This window comes from Notolepis coatsorum, assembly GCF_963971535.1.
Source record: "Notolepis coatsorum genome assembly, chromosome: 7".
Lineage (NCBI taxonomy): Eukaryota > Metazoa > Chordata > Actinopteri > Aulopiformes > Paralepididae > Notolepis > Notolepis coatsorum.
In genome coordinates, this window is record NC_140171.1 from 28,650,734 (window position 1) to 28,669,161 (window position 18,428).

The window sequence follows — 18,428 nt, forward strand, 5'->3', positions numbered from 1 at the left end:
GGCGTGGCTCAGGGGTAGAGTGGGGCGTCCAATGATCGAAGGGTTGGTGGTTCGAATCCCGCTCAAGCCCATGTCCATCCCATTGCCGTTGTGTCCTTGGGCAAGACACTTAACCTACTTGCCTCGTATGAATGTGTATGCATGTGAATGAATGTTGGTGGTGGTCGGAGGGGCCGTAGGCGTTGATTATTCGCCACGCTTCCGTGAGTCTGCCTCAGGGCAGCTCAGGCTGCAATTGTAGCTTACCACCACCGGTATGACTGTGTATGAACGAATAATGGACTCTGTGAAGCGCTCTGAGTCAGAGCAACAGTCAGTCAGAGAAGAGCGCTATATAAATCCAATCCATTATTATTATTTTTAGTAGATCACACGCGCGCACACAAAAATGCGTTCACAATTGTCACTGGACTCGTCGTGCCGGCACTTATCACCTAGACTTTGCATAATAATAGGATACTGATAGCATAACAACGAGCAGTGCCAAACCAAAATACAAGCCCTGTACCAATTGGTGGGGGGTTGCTTGATCTGTGGTCCCGACTGGAAGGATGAGAGTTGTGCTTCAGTCTGAAGGAAACTGTCCTTCTGTAAACTAACTCTAAGTTACATTGTTAATTTAGTTTGTATTTACTTTTCTAGTTTAAGTTAATTCAATTAAAGAAATTGTAACTACAATTACATTTAAAACATTGTTATGCATAATAATCATCTGTTCTGTGCGCAACCGAGGGAACATGTATGCGCATGCACGTGGCGTTTGGGCAGTTCCCATATTACGACTGCACCACTGGCTATAACTATATTCTATATTATAGCTATGGATGCAATACTATGGCCCATTTGACATCGAGTATCTATCGTTCAAGATGTGAAAAGGAAAGAAAATGTCCATCCATACATTCCCGTTTTATACCGTGGTGAATATAAGTATGGTTTTAGAGCGGTTTAGGGTAATTCCTGAGAGGCTGGTAATAGTAGTGTATTATACTAAATCCATTGGCATTTTGTCCCTACACACGCTACAATTAAAAATTCAAATGCATATGATCGGTATTATGTTCCATCATGAATGCATGAAAGGGGGGGGGGGGGGGTCGTTTCTGATTAATTGATTGTCAATAACGGTATTCGTTAGTACAACAACATGCATACATACAATACAACACGCTGATCAGGGCGATGGCTATGAAAACAAGGCACAATCAAGCTGAAATTGACGTTAAATTGCTCTTACCTGTGGCCGGTGGGATTCCAAAAAGAATATTCCAATTATTTGATTGCCATCTGGTAGATCGTATGTCCATTTGCCCCACGACATAACCCACCACAGCATAATGAATCGGGGGTCCCGAAAACGATTCAATGCGATCGGGTGAAGCCCTAGGTTCAGGTTACTAGAAAAGTCCGCCCGGACCAATATAATCGACGCACAGCCCAATACACAGAGTTTCAAAGGATGTGCAATACCGGCCGCATCCTACCAGGCGCCGGTATTGGACTTTTGCGATCTCACTCATTCCCTATGATAACACCAGGCTCCCTGGGTGGATAATGAATGGAAATATCGAATAAAAGAAATAACGATCAAATAACGAGGATACTTGTTGTTGGCGTTCAGCGATTGGCGGCCAATAACGAGTTTAATCGTTGTTGGCAATGAATGAGTTAAGAAAAAAAACTTAACATTTTCGAAACAATTATTATTATATATATGTTTTAAATAAACACTCCATTTGAATGAATGAACACATTTTATTTGTATAGATTGAACTGTTCACAGGGAAGAGGAAGGTGGGAGGGGTTGAAGATCTGTTATGCAAGAATAGCAGGTCTGATAGATGTTACTTTCGCGTTTCGCTTAGACCAAGTGGAAAAATAATCAAAACGTACATAAAGCTCAATATTGATCCTGACCCCCGCCCAAATGTTTATAATCAAAAAAAAATTTAAACATGTAGCAACCTGGAAAATATACCTATTATCCAGATGTGCTGACTTGCCTTTCTATCTCCCCTGATGCACCAAGACATTCTAATTAGTCTCCGCTAATATTCTCTCGAACAATGATGCTCGCCCCTCCTTGTTCTACTCACTGGAATATGGATTATGAACAGGATTACTGGACCCTACTCTATCAGCATCTTCCTTGTGACTAGTTGGCGGCGCCAGCAGGGGGCGGTGGCAGGCAGAGAGCGTACGTGAGAGACGGAGAAGGAAGTGGACGGAAGTGCGAGGAAGCAGCCTCTTCGACATTGGACTTGGACCGGTTCGGTCGTGTCTGGAGAGCCCCGTATTGAACCTGAGTATATTACGGGTTATCCTATGAATGTACTCGTAGTGGAGCCTTGCATGTTTCTCCCTGAATATCCCTAGTGATATACCACGAGTTATCCTAGAATAAGAACGGTATAGCCGAGTTGGGCTTAAGTTAAAGTTATTCCCTCTAGCGAGGCGCCCCGCCAGCGTGGCGCGAAGAGAACCGGTGTTTAGGAGCACCCTGCGTTATGATATATCCCGTCTAGCAGAAGGGCTGTTTGGGACCCAGAGTTTAGCTGCATTGTGAGTGAGGGCAAGTTAGATCCGCGTGTCGACCCAGCACCAACTCTACAACCAGTCCGCCCCGGCTGTCTACAACCAGATCTGCACCCGGCTGCCTTCAGAGACCGACAGAGGTCGCTACCACCCAGCACACGCTCTCAGCCCAACACTGCCCTCTGCTCCAACCCCGCCGAGAGCGTTCGACGCCATCTTGCCTTCCGGACGACGGTGGCGCGGCGAGCCCGCCATTTTGGATGAGTACAAATGAGCATCTATGCTCCGGAGCTATTACACCGTACACAGTGTGGTGCAGCCTGCGGGCGAAGTTAACGTTGCTACTACAGTTCATAAGGGGAACCCCAAACAATATATGCCGGCATTAAGATAGGACTTTGGTAAGGTATTTGTGGGCCCACCTTTTGATTTCTTTTCATTTTCTTTGAGTGTGATACCGTGTTTGTGTTTAATAATATTTTCCCATCTAAGTAACCCTTTCCCTGTGGGGAGGTTACAGACCTGTTGCATTACAAGTAAAGCCTAGAGAGGTATTATTCTTGCCGTATAATTAAAGCCTGACAGAGGTATTATGCAGGGCGACCCAGACGTGGGTGAGGAGCCAAACCTATTGCAGTATATTACCCCTGATACTAACCCAGAGGTGGGTGTATAAAATACGGGTTTAGGAGGTATTGAGTCGATGAAACGGAGTTATAGTGAGACTTCAGTCCATTTGGTCGTTATCATTAAATCCTTGTAACTGACCAGCATAGTTAATATTAAAGAATTAGATGGGAGTTCTGTGTGCGTGTCCATTCATGAGCGGTTCAGCAACTCTTTTGGTGTGGGTAACGTTAACCTAATTAACCCTTTCTTATTCCACCTTTCTCTTTTCATTGTAAGGTTTCTAGTGTCACTGAGGGAGGGTACTGCTTGCGGGGGGAACTCAGGGTATTTATTTACAATTCAGTCACTAGGTGTGGGAGGGTTTAAGGAGCGTCTGGGGGAAGTGGGAGCGTGTTGGGGAGTACTGCTGACCGCCCTGCTGCAGGGAAGGAAGACCAGAGTACCAGACCAGGTTGGTAAATCCCGGGCCCCATCCACTCACACTACCAGCCTCCAGTCGAAGCTCCAGACTCAAAGACGGAGGTGCAGTCAGACAGAGCTCTACTGTGTCTCGCTACCCAGTGATTGTGCCCACCCGTTCCCACGAAGCAGGGATAATCCACCCTGCTACAAACAAATTATTTAAATTTCTTTTACATTTTCTTTTTAAAATTATATATAAAAAGAAACGTATCATGATTTTAGGTCCGAAAAAACAGAAATCCGGTTAAAAACACATCCCTGTGTTATCTAATTAAGCGCCAGGCCTGCACAAAAATACTGCACCATGGAAACCAGGTGGGGGGAAAAGAAAGCGCTCACAGCATATTGACGTCAGCTAGTGGCCTTCAACTATGCAGTCTTACAAAAGGAGGAGCAGGCAACTGTGCTCGTCGCGGTGTGTGTTCAGTCTGCCTCTGAATGTAAGAAGGGCTCCGACACCTCTGTAGAACATTTGAGGAGTTAGCTATATGAATGAGAAACAAGGCGTTGCTGAAAAAGAGCACTCACACGTCCAAAACTATAATCAATCACACCTTTATTTAAACAGAATTAAAAAACCCATCGGGGGCGAGGTATCTTTTTCCAGGGTGATCTGGTCAAGAAGGCAAGCACAAGTTATGTCATACATACATAAAGCACAATACACATACAAGTTGTCAGTACACTATCACTATCATACAACCGAAATGTAAACCATCGCATTGTTTTTGATTGATTGATTGAAAATTGTATTAACAGATTGCAGAATGGGTACAGTACAGTAAAGCTCAATACATACAATTGTTAAGGGGATGCAGACCAGAGAAAGACTTTCGTCTCGTTTATATCAGGGTCCCCCATTTTCAATTCATCATAACATATATGACACACACGACATACAGTACTGCTACATCTATACATTTATGACATACCAGATTTGCAAATACAGTAGTTTGTGATACAAAAAGTGTCCAGAAAAGAGTGTATATACATTTGACGTAGAAACTGTACATTGGAGGAGGTTGGGTAGGGTTGGGTGGGGGACACTGTACATTGGAGGTGGGGGGTTGGGTAGGGGGTGGGTGGGGGACACTGTACACTGTACATTGGAATACTGACAAAGCCATACATGGTAATTTACTGTACAACTGGGTTAGGACATTTGTAGGGGCCAGTTTTGAATTGCAGTCTCCCGTAGGTGTTCTTTGAGTGTTTTTGAAAGTGGGTAGTGATTCACATTCCTTTACAGCTTTGAGTAGGGCGTTCCACATTGATGTGGCATAATTGCGAAACGTCTTTAGTCCCTTGTTTGAGCCGAATCTGGGTTTACCATGATTTGTGGAGCTCCCTCCGGTGTTGTGATCATGGTATTCACTGACCTTTGGGAAGTATTTTGACATGTACATGGGTACCTTGGTCGTGTAGTGTATCTTGTAGACCAGGCCCATTGCAAGTTGCTGTACTCGGTCGTCTACTCTAAGCCATCCTAGGTTGTCAAAGTGGGTAGGGGTGAGGTGGGTTCTAGGAGTCAGGTCAAGCAGTAGTCTGACTAGTTTGTTTTGAGATGTTTGTAATTTGGTTTTTAGTGCCTTTGAGGTGCTTTGGTACCATGAGGTGCAGGCATAGTCGTAGTACCCTTGAATGAGTGCTCCTGCCAGAGTCTTCAGGGTATTCTTGTTTACCAGAGAGGAGATCCGGTACAAGAATCGAGTTCGTTGGTTGACTTTTTTTATTACATTGGATGCCATTTTGTCACAGGAAAGATTAGCCTCTAGGATGGAACCCAGGTAGGTAATTTCATCTTTCCTTGTGACAACATTGTCACCCACTGTAACTGAGAAGCCGTCGGTCTTGCTAAGTTTGTTATTTGAACCGAAGAGAATGGACTCTGTTTTGCCCATGTGTAATGATAGTTTGTTATCAGCAAGCCATATGCAGATTTAGCCTAGTTCTGAGCTGAGTTTTTTCAACCTGTAACTTGTTCTTGTCAGAGACCAGCAGGGCTGAATCGTCCGCAAACAGGAACAAGTTGCAGTCACAAGTTGACGACATGTCATTTGCATAAATTAGGAACAGTAGCGGTCCTAGTATGCTTCCTTGTGGAACACCACAGCTCACTGGGAGGGGGGGGGGGTAGGGTACCGTTTACCTCCACCATCTGTTCTCTCCCCTCCAGGTAGGATTGTATCCAGCTCACTGATAGACTATCAAAAGCAATTGCTTTTAGCTTGTCAATCAGAATGGTGTGATTGACAGTGTCGAAGGCCTTTTGTAGGTCCAGCATGACCATGCCACAGTATTTGCCCGCGTTGTGGGGTTCAATAGTTAAAATGTATGATGCATTTTAATCTAGGAAGTAATAAACACAGCTCAGTGAATATATATATATATATATATATATATATATATATATATATATATCAAGTCTTGGATTTGAAATAGAACAATCACTATGCGATTTAAAGTCTTCCAGCGTTAATTTGAGGAAGTTAACATCCATCTTGTGTGAACCATGTAAGAATTGTAGCCCTTTTTATAAATAGTACCCCCAATTTTAGGGGACCAAAAGTAATTGTACAAATTAACATTAATTAAGTAATCAGTTAATAATTGGTAGCAAATCCTTTCTGTCTGAAGTCTGTGACCCTTAAAGAGGCATTTAGCAGATTTTGTTTGACCTTAATCCAATTGTCGCATGATCAGACATAAAACTTACCAATGTGTTCTGTGTCTAAAGTGGAGCTGCATCTCCGTCGCCTGGCGTAGGACAGACTAATTTCTTAAACTTTTCTGCTCGACGCCAGGTAACAAGGTGGAGCTCTTGAAATACAGAGAACACACTTTTATATCCAACAGTCACTTCCTCCTCAAAACAGAAAGACAGGATTAAAGGATAAGGCCGGTGTCAATTTATTTCTCGTTATCGTCAGCATAGCCTACGCAAATACCAAAACCTACAATGCATTTTTTCTACTCTCAATACTCTTCCTACTCTCTCCTTGGAAGCTCTCAACCAGGAAGCCATATATTCCTATTGTATGCTAAAAACATTCCATGAATCTACATTACAATCATTTAAACCCTTATGTGGTGTTAGGGTCTCCAGCGACCCGTTTCAAGGTTATAATATGTAATAACTACCATGTAGTTGATTTTATTAGAACAAGGCTTTATTTATTATTATGGGCGGTTAGGTGGCCGAGCGGAGATTGCGTTCGTCACCAGCCCCGGAGCTGTGAGCTCGATTCGCCTGTTCGAATCCAGCTCACAGCTCCGGGGTTGTCACCAGCTTGGCTGGCCGTCTGCACTGATACAATTGGCTGTATCAGAGGGTGGGAGAAGCTGGCGGGGTGGGTCCGGGTCGTTGTAAACAGCGACTCCTACAGTTCGGTCGGGGCGCCTGCTAAGCGCGGATTGGACGTGAGGGGGATAGTGTGGTCCTCCCACACGCTACGCCCTCTCAATGAGAATCCGCGCTGCCAGGTGAAAAGAAGTGGTGATTGGCTGGACGTGTGTCGGAGGAAGCACGTGGTAGCCTCCACTCTCCCAGATGATCTGACTGTGGGGGGTAAGTGCGCAGCGATCAGGAAGGGACTGGGAATTGGCATACGACTAAACATTGGGATGGGAGAAAATCGGAGGAAAATGGAGGGGGAAAAAGACAAAAAAAAAAAAAAAAAGAACAAGGCTTTATTATAATTTTTTATTAGAACAAGGCTTTATTTATTATTATGGGCGGTTAGGTGGCCGAGCGGAGATTGCGTTCGTCACCAGCCCCGGAGCTGTGAGCTCGATTCGCCTGTTCGAATCCAGCTCACAGCTCCGGGGTTGTCACCAGCTTGGCTGGCCGTCTGCACTGATACAATTGGCTGTATCAGAGGGTGGGAGAAGCTGGCGGGGTGGGTCCGGGTCGTTGTAAACAGCGACTCCTACAGTTCGGTCGGGGCGCCTGCTAAGCGTGGATTGGACGTGAGGGGGATAGTGTGGTCCTCCCACACGCTACGCCCTCTCAATGAGAATCCGCGCTGCCAGGTGAAAAGAAGTGGTGATTGGCTGGACGTGTGTCGGAGGAAGCACGTGGTAGCCTCCACTCTCCCAGATGATCTGACTGTGGGGGGTAAGTGCGCAGCGATCAGGAAGGGACTGGGAATTGGCATACGACTAAACATTGGGATGGGAGAAAATCGGAGGAAAATGGAGGGGGAAAAAGACAAAAAAAAAAAAAAAGAACAAGGCTTTATTATAATTTTTTTAGCATTTTTACAGCTTTATTGGTCACGCAGGACCGACAGAGGAGAGGGCGAACGGGAGGACATGCGACAAATAACGACAGGAGCTGGGATCGAACCCGGGTCGGCCGCGTAGGTGCGCAAGGCACTATGTTATGCGCCACGAGGGCGCCCCAGAACAAGGCTTTATGATATCCTCCACAACACATATATAAGCACAGCAAAACTATGTTTCACCATTTTGAAAATGCTGAAGGTATCTGCTGAGAAAAAGGTACGACTGTGGTGTTAGGGTCATTCTTGACCCGGCAAGGTAAAACTATACTATACAAATACTAAATATAAATAAATAAAATAATAAATATACTAAACTTTTTTTTCAGAAGTTATATTCTAATATTGTTCTATTATAGTCAGAAAACATTATTATCTATGGGTTTCACATTTAGTATATTATGATTGAACAACCTCATTTTCATCTTAAAAATAAGGGACATGGGATTATATGGTTATGAATGCATATAATGTTAGTTAGGATGTAGTATTAACTATATTGCGTGATACTCCTTTCTTTTTAGTGGTCAGGACTGAGTTAAACCCCGGGTCAACATTGACCCGCTAACAACGGTCAGTGGTGCCAATTCCTAACACAACATGAGGTTAAGTGAGACAAAAACAAGTGGTTTAAATCATTTATTGTATCCTAAAATAACAAAACAATGCCATTAATTTCCTGTTCCCCATCAGTCAAACCACAGATTGTGTGTGTGTACAAAATTATTCTGCTTGCGGAGGTGCAAAACATTATAAAAGCTGAGCAACACTGAACAAGCTACATCCATTTGAAAGACTGGGATCCAACCGTTTCCTTTCAAAATAATTAGCTGTTAACACATTCCCGCCCGACCACGTATATATCCATGTTTCGAATCCACCCGTTGAGGACCGACCACGGACATGTCCGTGGGAAGCTTGTTTTGGCTTTTATTCCATTTTAATAACCTATTCAAGGTCGCCGAGCGGCACAGCAGAAGTACCCTACTCTTTGAATTTGAAAAAGTGCATTACCGGCCAGATCCTCTTAAGGGCGCTATCTCGATAATGCAGTGTTCCCTGTGGCAGAAGTTGTCTAGTTTTTTCTGGATTTCCAATGTAGTTTTCTACTAACCTGAAGCGATGCCTATAGCATGTTACACAGATTGCGTTTTGGGACGCGGATTTCACTATGCAGTAAAGGAATTTATCATCAGCCAATGGACATATCGATCTACCAGATGGTGATCGATAACTGGGAAATGCTCTGGGGGATCCAACCGGCCCACGGTAAGATCTTTTTCACGTAAATTACACACTGATCAGGCATTGTTTTGATAGCCATCCACTCGATCAATGAATGTTGTGGCTACTGAGGCGAACACGGTTATTGGTAATCAATAATCAGAAATGACGTCCCCCGCCCCCCCCTTCATGCATTCATGGTGGACCATCAATAACGATCATATGCAGTTTGAGTTTTAACTGTAGCTTCTGTATATCCGAAATGCCATTGGATTTAACGTTAGTAGCTTAGCTGCCTGTATCTCACCTTCCAGGAAATATTCTAGTCGAAATCCCTTATAACGCTTATATTCAAGACGCTATAAAATGAGAACGTATTGATGAAAAAATTATTTCTTTAAGCCATTTTGAAGGGACGGTTTATGGTCTCAATTGACAATGAGAATGGACAGATAGCAATACTATAAAGTATAGATTTAGCTCTACAAACAGCCCCACGGACTGTGCAAGTCTATTATAATATGCTGGCCGTCTACAGTGATTTTAGACGGATCCAAATGGCCCCGAAAGTGTTAAGACTGAAGGGAATAGAAGAGATGACAGCATAACGACAAAAATGGCACCATAGAAGACAATGGCCCTCATTTATTAAGCAAGATTACAACCCAATTTAATCTCAATCATTATCCTGCTGAAATAAGATTTTATCTTGATCATATTTGTAAGATCTACCTCACTTCTACAGTGCGGGCGACAGTGGCTCAAGAGGTAAAGCGGTCGTCTAGTAAATCAGAAGGCTCCTGGATCGTTTCCGGTTCCTCCCGGCAGCGTGTTGGTGTCCTTGAGCAAGACACTTAACCCCTTACTGCTCCAGATGAGCCGGTTGCCTATAAATGCAGTCCATTGGCATTGAAAGCGTGTGTATTCCTTTGGAGAGGTGGACAATGGCTTCTCTTCATGTAACAGAAATACAAATGATGATTTATTAACTCTCTCTATAAGTATTATTTATCTTCCACACACTATTTCTGCTACATCAGACTGTGATGTTTTTATTTTACAATCAAGCCTCTTAGCCTGGAAGCCAAGCTGATTTGCTACCGCAAACTGGACCTGGAGTCCTAGTCAGACTTGCCTTGACAGACAAACTCCTTCAGCCAATGAGTCTAACAAAAGTAGTCCAGTCAGCAGACTGGACAGCACTCCTGGTCCAGCTGGTCGGCACTCCTACTCAAGAGTTGGATGACATTCCACTGCATTCCTGTCAAACATCTCTGCCCAAACAGGTAGTACTAGTAAACTAACGTAAAGTAAACTAACCAGTGATACGTTTACTTGTATTATCTTACCATATTGAATACATAATATTCGATTATTGTTCCCTGCTCATATTTTTTTTGTCTCTTTCATAACAAACTAAGAACAGAAATATTGTTGGGAAAAAAGTGAATAATAAAATTTCACGGCATCTGTGCAGCCTTGTCCATGTGTCCATGGAAGCGACGATGAACGCAGCCATAAAGGTATGGTTTCCTTACGCAGAAAAGACTTAGAACTATAGTCTGTTTATTTTTCTGATGACTACATCACTGCATAACTCATAAATGTTCAGGCAAAATAAATTTTTTGTTTATTAGCGATACTGTGTATACACCAAATTCAACATTAGTTGCATTTTCTCACGGTCGTGGATGTCCTAACCTCTTGGGCAGAGGTGTTTCAGAGACTGTGACATACGTCATCAACTACAGGAAGGAACCAATCCGGAGCTGCGTTCCACTGGGGGACAGAACAGCAGTTAGAACGCAGTCCCCGATTGGCTATGATTGCATTGCAATTTCTGGAAATCTATGTGGATACGAAAGATGTGTGATAAAAACTGGCTTCCAGGCTTCAAGTCTCAGACAAGTGATTATTCAATCTTATTGAAATTAAGTTTAATAGGCCGACTTAATATTTGATTTGCGCAAAAAAAGTGTTTCGTTTTAGGGGATAAATGGAAAGCCTGCTCCTAGCTGCAATGCTGTGAGAAATGAGAAGTGGAGCCTTGCAGTATTAGGCAGCAAACAGACCGCACATCCACCACTCTACAAACCAGTATGCCAGAGTCCATTTATCACTAATTGAATAAATCGTGTCGATTATTATGAGACAATTGCAGTGATTTTGATTCAGATCAAGTCGCCTGGTAAAAAGCCTGAAGCTCTGTGCAGGAGAGACGGTTCAGAGGTCGGACGCTGCTCCAACGCAGGGTTTCGCTTGCTCCACCGTTATTATCACAATGTAGAATACTAGAATCATCAATCTCAATACTTTGCGAGACAATAATTACAGAAATTAAAACGTTTCACGATCGCAGCAGCTTTATCTCTGGATTACGTTGGACGGCATTGCCACATTCTGATACATTACCGTGCTCTTGAGAACGAGCCTTTCATATTGGATGCTGCATATCAATTGGTAGGAAGGTTCATGATCTCAATAAGGTGGTGAATGAGCTCAGTGAGCATTTTCTCTTACCCCGCAGATTTAACATGTTATTATTCACCGTCAAAGATGCAAAAATAAATCATAATTTATATTCTCCTTTTCTTCATTACAATTTACTCAAGCCTAGTAACAGACACGATATTTCTGACACTGGGAATACATACCCCCAGGCCCCTAGATGTTCCTAGATACCAAGAACATGCAAATTGACCTTGTAGAAGTGGAACAGAACTGTGAGATCTGCAGTGTCAGTGCTGTTCAGCCATCATTAAAAGTGTCAGGGCTGACCAGCCGGTGAAGGGGTGACTTCCTTGGCCCCGACCAGTGCCGTCACTGTACTGTTCCCAGATATACCCCGTCTCTGCGTACTGTCTGTAAACATTGTTGATGATATTAGTCCTGAGTTCCTCATAGAGGGCGGCAGCCTTGTCCCGATATGGCCCCTCTGTGTTGCCGTAGTGATGCAGGGCCCTGACCGCCAAATAATTTAGGTTGATCCAAATCGGTCCCCTCCAGTAGGGGGCGTCGTGCTCCGTGTTGCGCTTCATGTACAGGGGATCGGCCCTGGAGAGCGAGCGCAGGCCGTAGGGTGTCCACAGCTTATCCGAGTCTCTCATGTCCCGAAGGATGTGTTCCAGTTTGGGAGAGTCGGCCTGGAGGATGTGCAGCAGGAAGGGGAACAAGCTAACGTAGCCTAAAGCGTTGACATACTGCAGCTTTGGGGCGCGGCGGACCGAGCGCACTAGGCGCGCCACCGGGAACTGATGGCGGGGCTGTCCGGGGGGCACATATACCTTCTCCTGCTGCAGGGACACGACCTGGGTGTGGTTGCCGTAGTCACTGAAGGCACGGAGCTGTTCCGACCAGTGGAGCTCGTACAGCAGGTTGTTGTCACTGAGCACCTGGTGGGTCTGCTCATAGTCCTCATGGGGCTCACCTAGGAGCTTAGCTATACTAGCCATGATGCCCGAGGCCAGGGCCATCCAGCAGTGTAAATCCACATGCCGCTCATCTGTCGATGGGTGAGAGGCCCGCGGGTAGTCATCCAGCCCGGATGTCAAGGTCTTGGGGTTGAGGAACAGGTTGGTGTCCTTGTCGCGTCCGCGCCAGCGGTATGAGTTTGGTAGGGGCCCTGACTGTGTAGTGTTATACCAGTCAAACCAGGTTTTGAGTCTGGGGAAAAGCCTCCGGAGGAAAGGCAAGGTTGGTTGAGATGACACAGCGTCTGGATCAGAAGACAGCTGTTTGACGAGCTCCTGAAGAGCCAAAAAGAGAGTCGGCGGGTTGGCGTTCTCGTTTCGCTGGACCACAAACTCTGCCGGGACCTTGCTGCGAGCCTCGTCTCCAAGGATCTGTTCACGGGGAATCCAGCCCTCCATATTGATAAGGTCCAGCCAATGGGCAGTGGCTTCCCGTGTCACCTGAGGGTCCCACTTGCTCAGCAGCATCTGGTGAAAGCCCTCGTCCCAGAGAAAGCCCCTGGGGAAGAAGGAGCGAGACGGAACGGCTGTGAACAGAGCCCCCTCGGGGTACAGGAGAGGGTACTCGTTGTAGACTGACTGGACCACCGACTGGCCGTGGAAGTAGCCCATTCCACCCAACATGTTGCTGAGTGCTGCCTTGCCAAATTTGACCTGAGCCTGGCTGAAGCCTTTGGCATCAAGGCCAAAAGTCTTCTCGAACTTGGCGTCAAACGCAGCTTTCCTCTTCTCCAGCTCCTCAGTCATGGTAGACCCCACCAGCTGGTTGGGCCGGCTGCGGAAACTTCCGGACTCAAACAGTACCTCGATCTGGAACGGTGTCTGGACGGTCACCTGGTGAAGCACAAAGTCACTCTCCTTCCTTGAGTCAGCAGGTTTCTGCTGGTGTTGATGACGAGGCTTGTAGGTGTCCACAGCGATGTACTGCCTCTCTTCACCAGAGGGAGCGCTGTAGACAAACCTGTGGTTAAGACTGTTCTTCACAATGTCCGTCAGCTTCTCCAAGCCTGGAGTGACGGTCTGAAGGTAGTTGTAACTGGGAAGAGAGGAGAAATCATTGTTAACCACATCACCGTCTGTTCTCCGATGCTGTCCCCTGCTCTCAAAGGCTTTTTCTCAAAACCTTTGATAATGAGTGTAACTGTGTCTATTTGGTTTGATCAACTACTCTCAAACAAGTAACACTAACCAACACTAGCTAACTATGCTAGCTCTGCCTCTTAAGACTTGAATTTCAGCATATCATAATCCTTTGTTGTATGGTGCACTGGAGGGTGGACACCCACAGGTCATACAAAGCATCAATACACTCAAAAGCTGTACTATAAACTCCCACCTAGCTAGTCATACCTCAGTGCATATTTGTCTCACCACCCATCTGACTTTACTCTTACAAGCCATATGATGATTGCATACCTTGTGGTTTTTCTTCTTAAGTCTACACTGGCCTTTGTGAAATTGTCGGTGGTCCCTCTGAATGTTTCCCAGGTCCAGTCACTTGCATGAAGTAGGGCTGTCCATCGATTCAAACATTTAATTGCGATTAATCGCATGATTGTCCATAGTTAACTGTGATTAATCACATATTAATCACATTTATTTTTAAGCATTAAAGCCAAATGATGTACCTCAATGCATTGCAACTTAAACTTAAACTTAAACTTAAACAACAGACATATTGTACAACAGGAACATTGGTAAGCTACATTTTCCATTACTCAAAGATCATTCCCTGTATTCCTCGCACTTCTAAAGCAAATCACACAATGGGGAAAAATCCTCACATGGGGAAAAATAAAGGGTCAAAATTAGGGATGCACCGAATGGGAAATTCTTGGTCGAAACCGATACCGAAAATAGAAAACAGTTGGCCGAAAACCGAATGCCGAAAGGCCGAAAATGATTCATAGAATAGAATATTTTTTTTACCAATGTTGTTCAGCTACCTGAACAACAGGTGTTCAGTACCCCCTCCAATGTACAGTAAATTACCTAGTATGGTTGTCAATATTCCAATGTACAGCTTTGCTTGTACAGTTGTACAGTGTTTCCCCCCCCAACCCCTCCTACCCAACCCCGCCCCCACCTCCTTCAATGTACAGTTTCTACGTCAAATGTATATACTCCCTTTTCTGGACTCTTTTTGTATCACAAACAATACTGTATTTGCAAATCTGGTATGTCATAAATGTATAGATGTAGCAGTACTGTCTATCTGTATGTCATGTATGTCATATGTCCTGATTAATTGAAAATGGGGGAGCCTGGGGCGGTCAGGTGGCGTAACGGAGATTGCGTTCGTCACCAACCCCGGAGCGGCTGGATTCGCCTGTTCGAATCCAGCTCACAGCTCCGGGGTTGTCACCAGCTTGGCTGGCTGTTCACACTAATACAATTGGCAGTATTAGAGGGTGGGAGAAGCTGGCGGGGTGGGTCCGGGTCGTTGTAAACAGCGACTCCTACAGTTCGGTCGGGGTGCCTGCTAAGCGCGGATAGGATCTAAGTGGGATAGTGTGATCCTTCCACACGCTACGCCCTCTCAGTGAGAATCCGCGCTGCCAGGTGAAAAGAAGCGGTTGATTGGCTGGACGTGTGTCGGAGGAAGCACGTGGTAGCCTCCACTCTCCCAGACCGACTGTGGGGGGTAAGTGCACAGCGACCAGGAAGGGGATTGGGAATTGGCATAACGACTAACATTGGGATGGGAGAAAATCGGAGGAAAAAGGGGGGGGGGGGGATAAAAAATACGAAAGTCTTTCTCTGGTCTGCATTCCCTTAACAATTGTGTGTATTGAGCTGTAGTGTATTGTACCCATTCTGCAATCTGTTAATAAAGTTTTCAATCAATCAATCAATCAGAGAGAGAGAGAGAGAGAGAGAGAGAGAGAGAGAGAGAGAGAGAGAGAGAGAGAGAGAGAGAGAGAGAGGTAGATAGATAGATAGAGAGAGAGAGAAGACATGTGTGGCTGCCGCCATGGCAGACATCTGTGCTCTACTGAGCGCACCTTTCTAGTCCCCAGATGAATGTGCTCTCTTGACTTTGGCACAGTAGACGTGCAATGTGTATTCTCGAGAATGATAATAATACTCTTCAGATTATATTATCAACGACAGACAGCGTCAATGTGAGAAACACAATCCCTCCCCCTCTCGCTCTGAAGAATATGCATATTAGATCACTCAGTGATTAACCGCGACGGGCATATAGTAAATAAGGATATAAAGCATGTTAAAGACGCATTTATTGGATGCGTTGCGCGCAGAGTTTACATAGAAACAGCGCGACTCCCGAGTCCCAAGAGGAGTTATCATTGCGCATGTAATGACTGAAGCCGCGTTTTGATGACATCATCACAACAACACGCGTTAGGTTACAGGTTGTTTCTGTTTCGGTGATATATTTTCGGTGAAAAAACTCTTTCGGCCGAAAGCCGAAAGGCAATTTTTAGCCATTTTCGGCCGAAAACTTTCGGTGGCCGAAATTTCGGTGCATCCCTAGTCAAAATACACATGGAATCAACAGTGTTACAAATCCAACTGAATGGAGTCCAATGTTAATCTCCTGCCAACCATTTACCGACTATTATGCCTTTGTACAGTAAAAACAGTACTTTTGTACAGTAGAAACTCCCCCTCTCACACAGTACCATGTGAGAGGATATTTTCAATGTCTGGGCATATTGGGGAACAGACACATATACATACATTAGGGCTGAGCCTAAAACATTAGAAGATTCTGACCTTCGTTCGTTACGTTGGCACTCAAATCTTAATTAATGGGTTCGAACCTCCACTTTTTTCCCTTTATTTATTTATTTTACAGAAAAAATATATATCACAATATCACAGTACTATGTTGTGTTTACAATAATTTGAAATCATGCACGAACACAGACACAACACAGTCTAGTCGAGATGAGGAGGGGTCACCGTCCGTCATACATTGAGGAAATTAATCAATCATGCAAAAAAGAGAGACTCACTCACACTCACCCATCTTATTACATAATACGACGTTTCCGAATGGACGTTTGGATTAAACCAAGTGTATGCAGTGATGCTGAACTTTCCCAGCGGAACACAAGTTACTTAACGTTACACAGGTATGTTATGCACTAGGGATGTCCGATATTATCGGCCTACCGATATTATCGGCCGATATCGGCATTAAAATGTGATATCGGAAAATATCTGTATCGGTTTAAAAAGAAATATATATATATTTACATTTCTATAACCTTTATTTACCCAGGCAAGCAAGTAAGAACAAATTCTGATTTTATTTATTGTCAAAAGTATGCATAATGTTATGTTAATTCCACAACAAGACATATGTAATGTTAATTACCTGAAATTATTCAGTTTTTTGGCGGGGGACACCCTGCATATAACGGTATCGGTTGATATCGGTATCGGAAATTAAGAGTTGGACAATATCCGTATAGGTAAAAAAGCCAATATCGAACATCCCTATTATGCACATTAAACTATGCACGTTTAGCTTGCTAACGTTAAGAGAAAATGGATTTTCAACAAATGGATTCACAAAATGGATTACCATCCAAACGTTATTGAAGGTACTACTACTTTTAATAACCATTTTTTACCGCAGCAATATGCGCATATGTTCTACGTTATATGCGTAAATGTGCGCTATGTGCCTAAAGTCAAGACTCGACAGTACTGAACCAGAACAATTATTTATGAGCAAATCTTTTGCATGATTAAAAACGACGGTTTGAACATCCGTTCAAAAACCCTGCCGAAGTTTGAATCCCAAAAACAGGCTTCGGGGACAGCTCTCTTAACAGCTCTCTAACATACATACATACATACATACATACAGGAAATGTCTTTTGTGGTGTCTGTGATAATATAATTTGATCTTTATATTCTGTATTTATTATTTCTAATTGTCTTGTCGTTATTATAATTATTATTGTTGAAGTACTGTCTTGTGTATTATTATTATTATTATTATTATTATTATTATTATTATTATTATTATTATTATTATGAACTGGTATGCCTGAATGTTTTAACATTTTTTGGTAATACAAATTAGCATAATGTTTCAATGAGTGGCGTTAATACACATTTGCGTTAACACATCCTAACATTAACAGTCCTGGTGTGAAGATATCAGAGCTGCATCTGAATGTCGCTTCCCGGGAGCAGCCATTTGTATGGCCCGTGCTGAGCAGTGTGAATTATGCACTGCTTTCCTGCTCCGCTCTGAAGGACGAAGGGCTGTGCACCGATACATTGAAACTTAAGTGGACATCTCGTCATTCCCTTCTTGAATGGATGTATTCAAGCAATACAGCGCAGTGTTGTCAATTACATAGAATGGCATTTCACACTCACCCCTTGCCCTTAGTCACATTTGATGTTCCTCTGGTTCATTTTATATACACTACTCTGATTTGGCTTTCATACACATTTCTAAGGCATTGACCTTTAGAAAATCCTACTCCAGAGTTCACTAGACGGTCTTGACCCGTGTGTCCACTGTAATGTTTTCAAATTCATTATTAATAATAATAGATCGGAATAATATAGCGCTTTTCCAAATGCTCAAAGACACATTATTGGAGCCCTACTATTCTTTTATTACTGTCTATTTTAAAATTGCCATAGAATCAAACCGTAAACAAAGAGGCCTATTAGATCCTAAAACTAGGATTTAAAGCTCTATGCCTTACCTTGACCTCGTCTATTTTGCTACTATCTATTTTATGCTTGTTTTATACTTATTTTATGTCTGCTCTTGATCTGCCAATTTTGTGCTCATTTTATGCCTGTCTTTTTTTACTTTACTTTT

General features: G+C 43.8%; 1 protein-coding gene across 2 annotated transcripts in view; it reads right to left on the reverse strand.

Annotated features, from left to right (window-relative positions):
- Positions 1 to 8,171: 8,171 nt before the first annotated feature.
- The window catches only part of mogs (mannosyl-oligosaccharide glucosidase), a 36,338-nt gene continuing 26,081 nt past the window's right edge, over positions 8,172 to 18,428 (reverse strand). Inside the window, exon 6 of one of the 2 annotated variants that reach the window (XM_084319391.1) lies at positions 8,172 to 13,640. In XM_084319391.1, coding sequence (XP_084175517.1) covers positions 11,873 to 13,640 — 1,768 coding nt within the window. In that variant the 3' untranslated portion in view covers positions 8,172 to 11,872. The remainder of the gene's footprint in view (positions 13,641 to 18,428) is intronic. The other variant, XM_084319392.1, reaches the window with a different exon arrangement.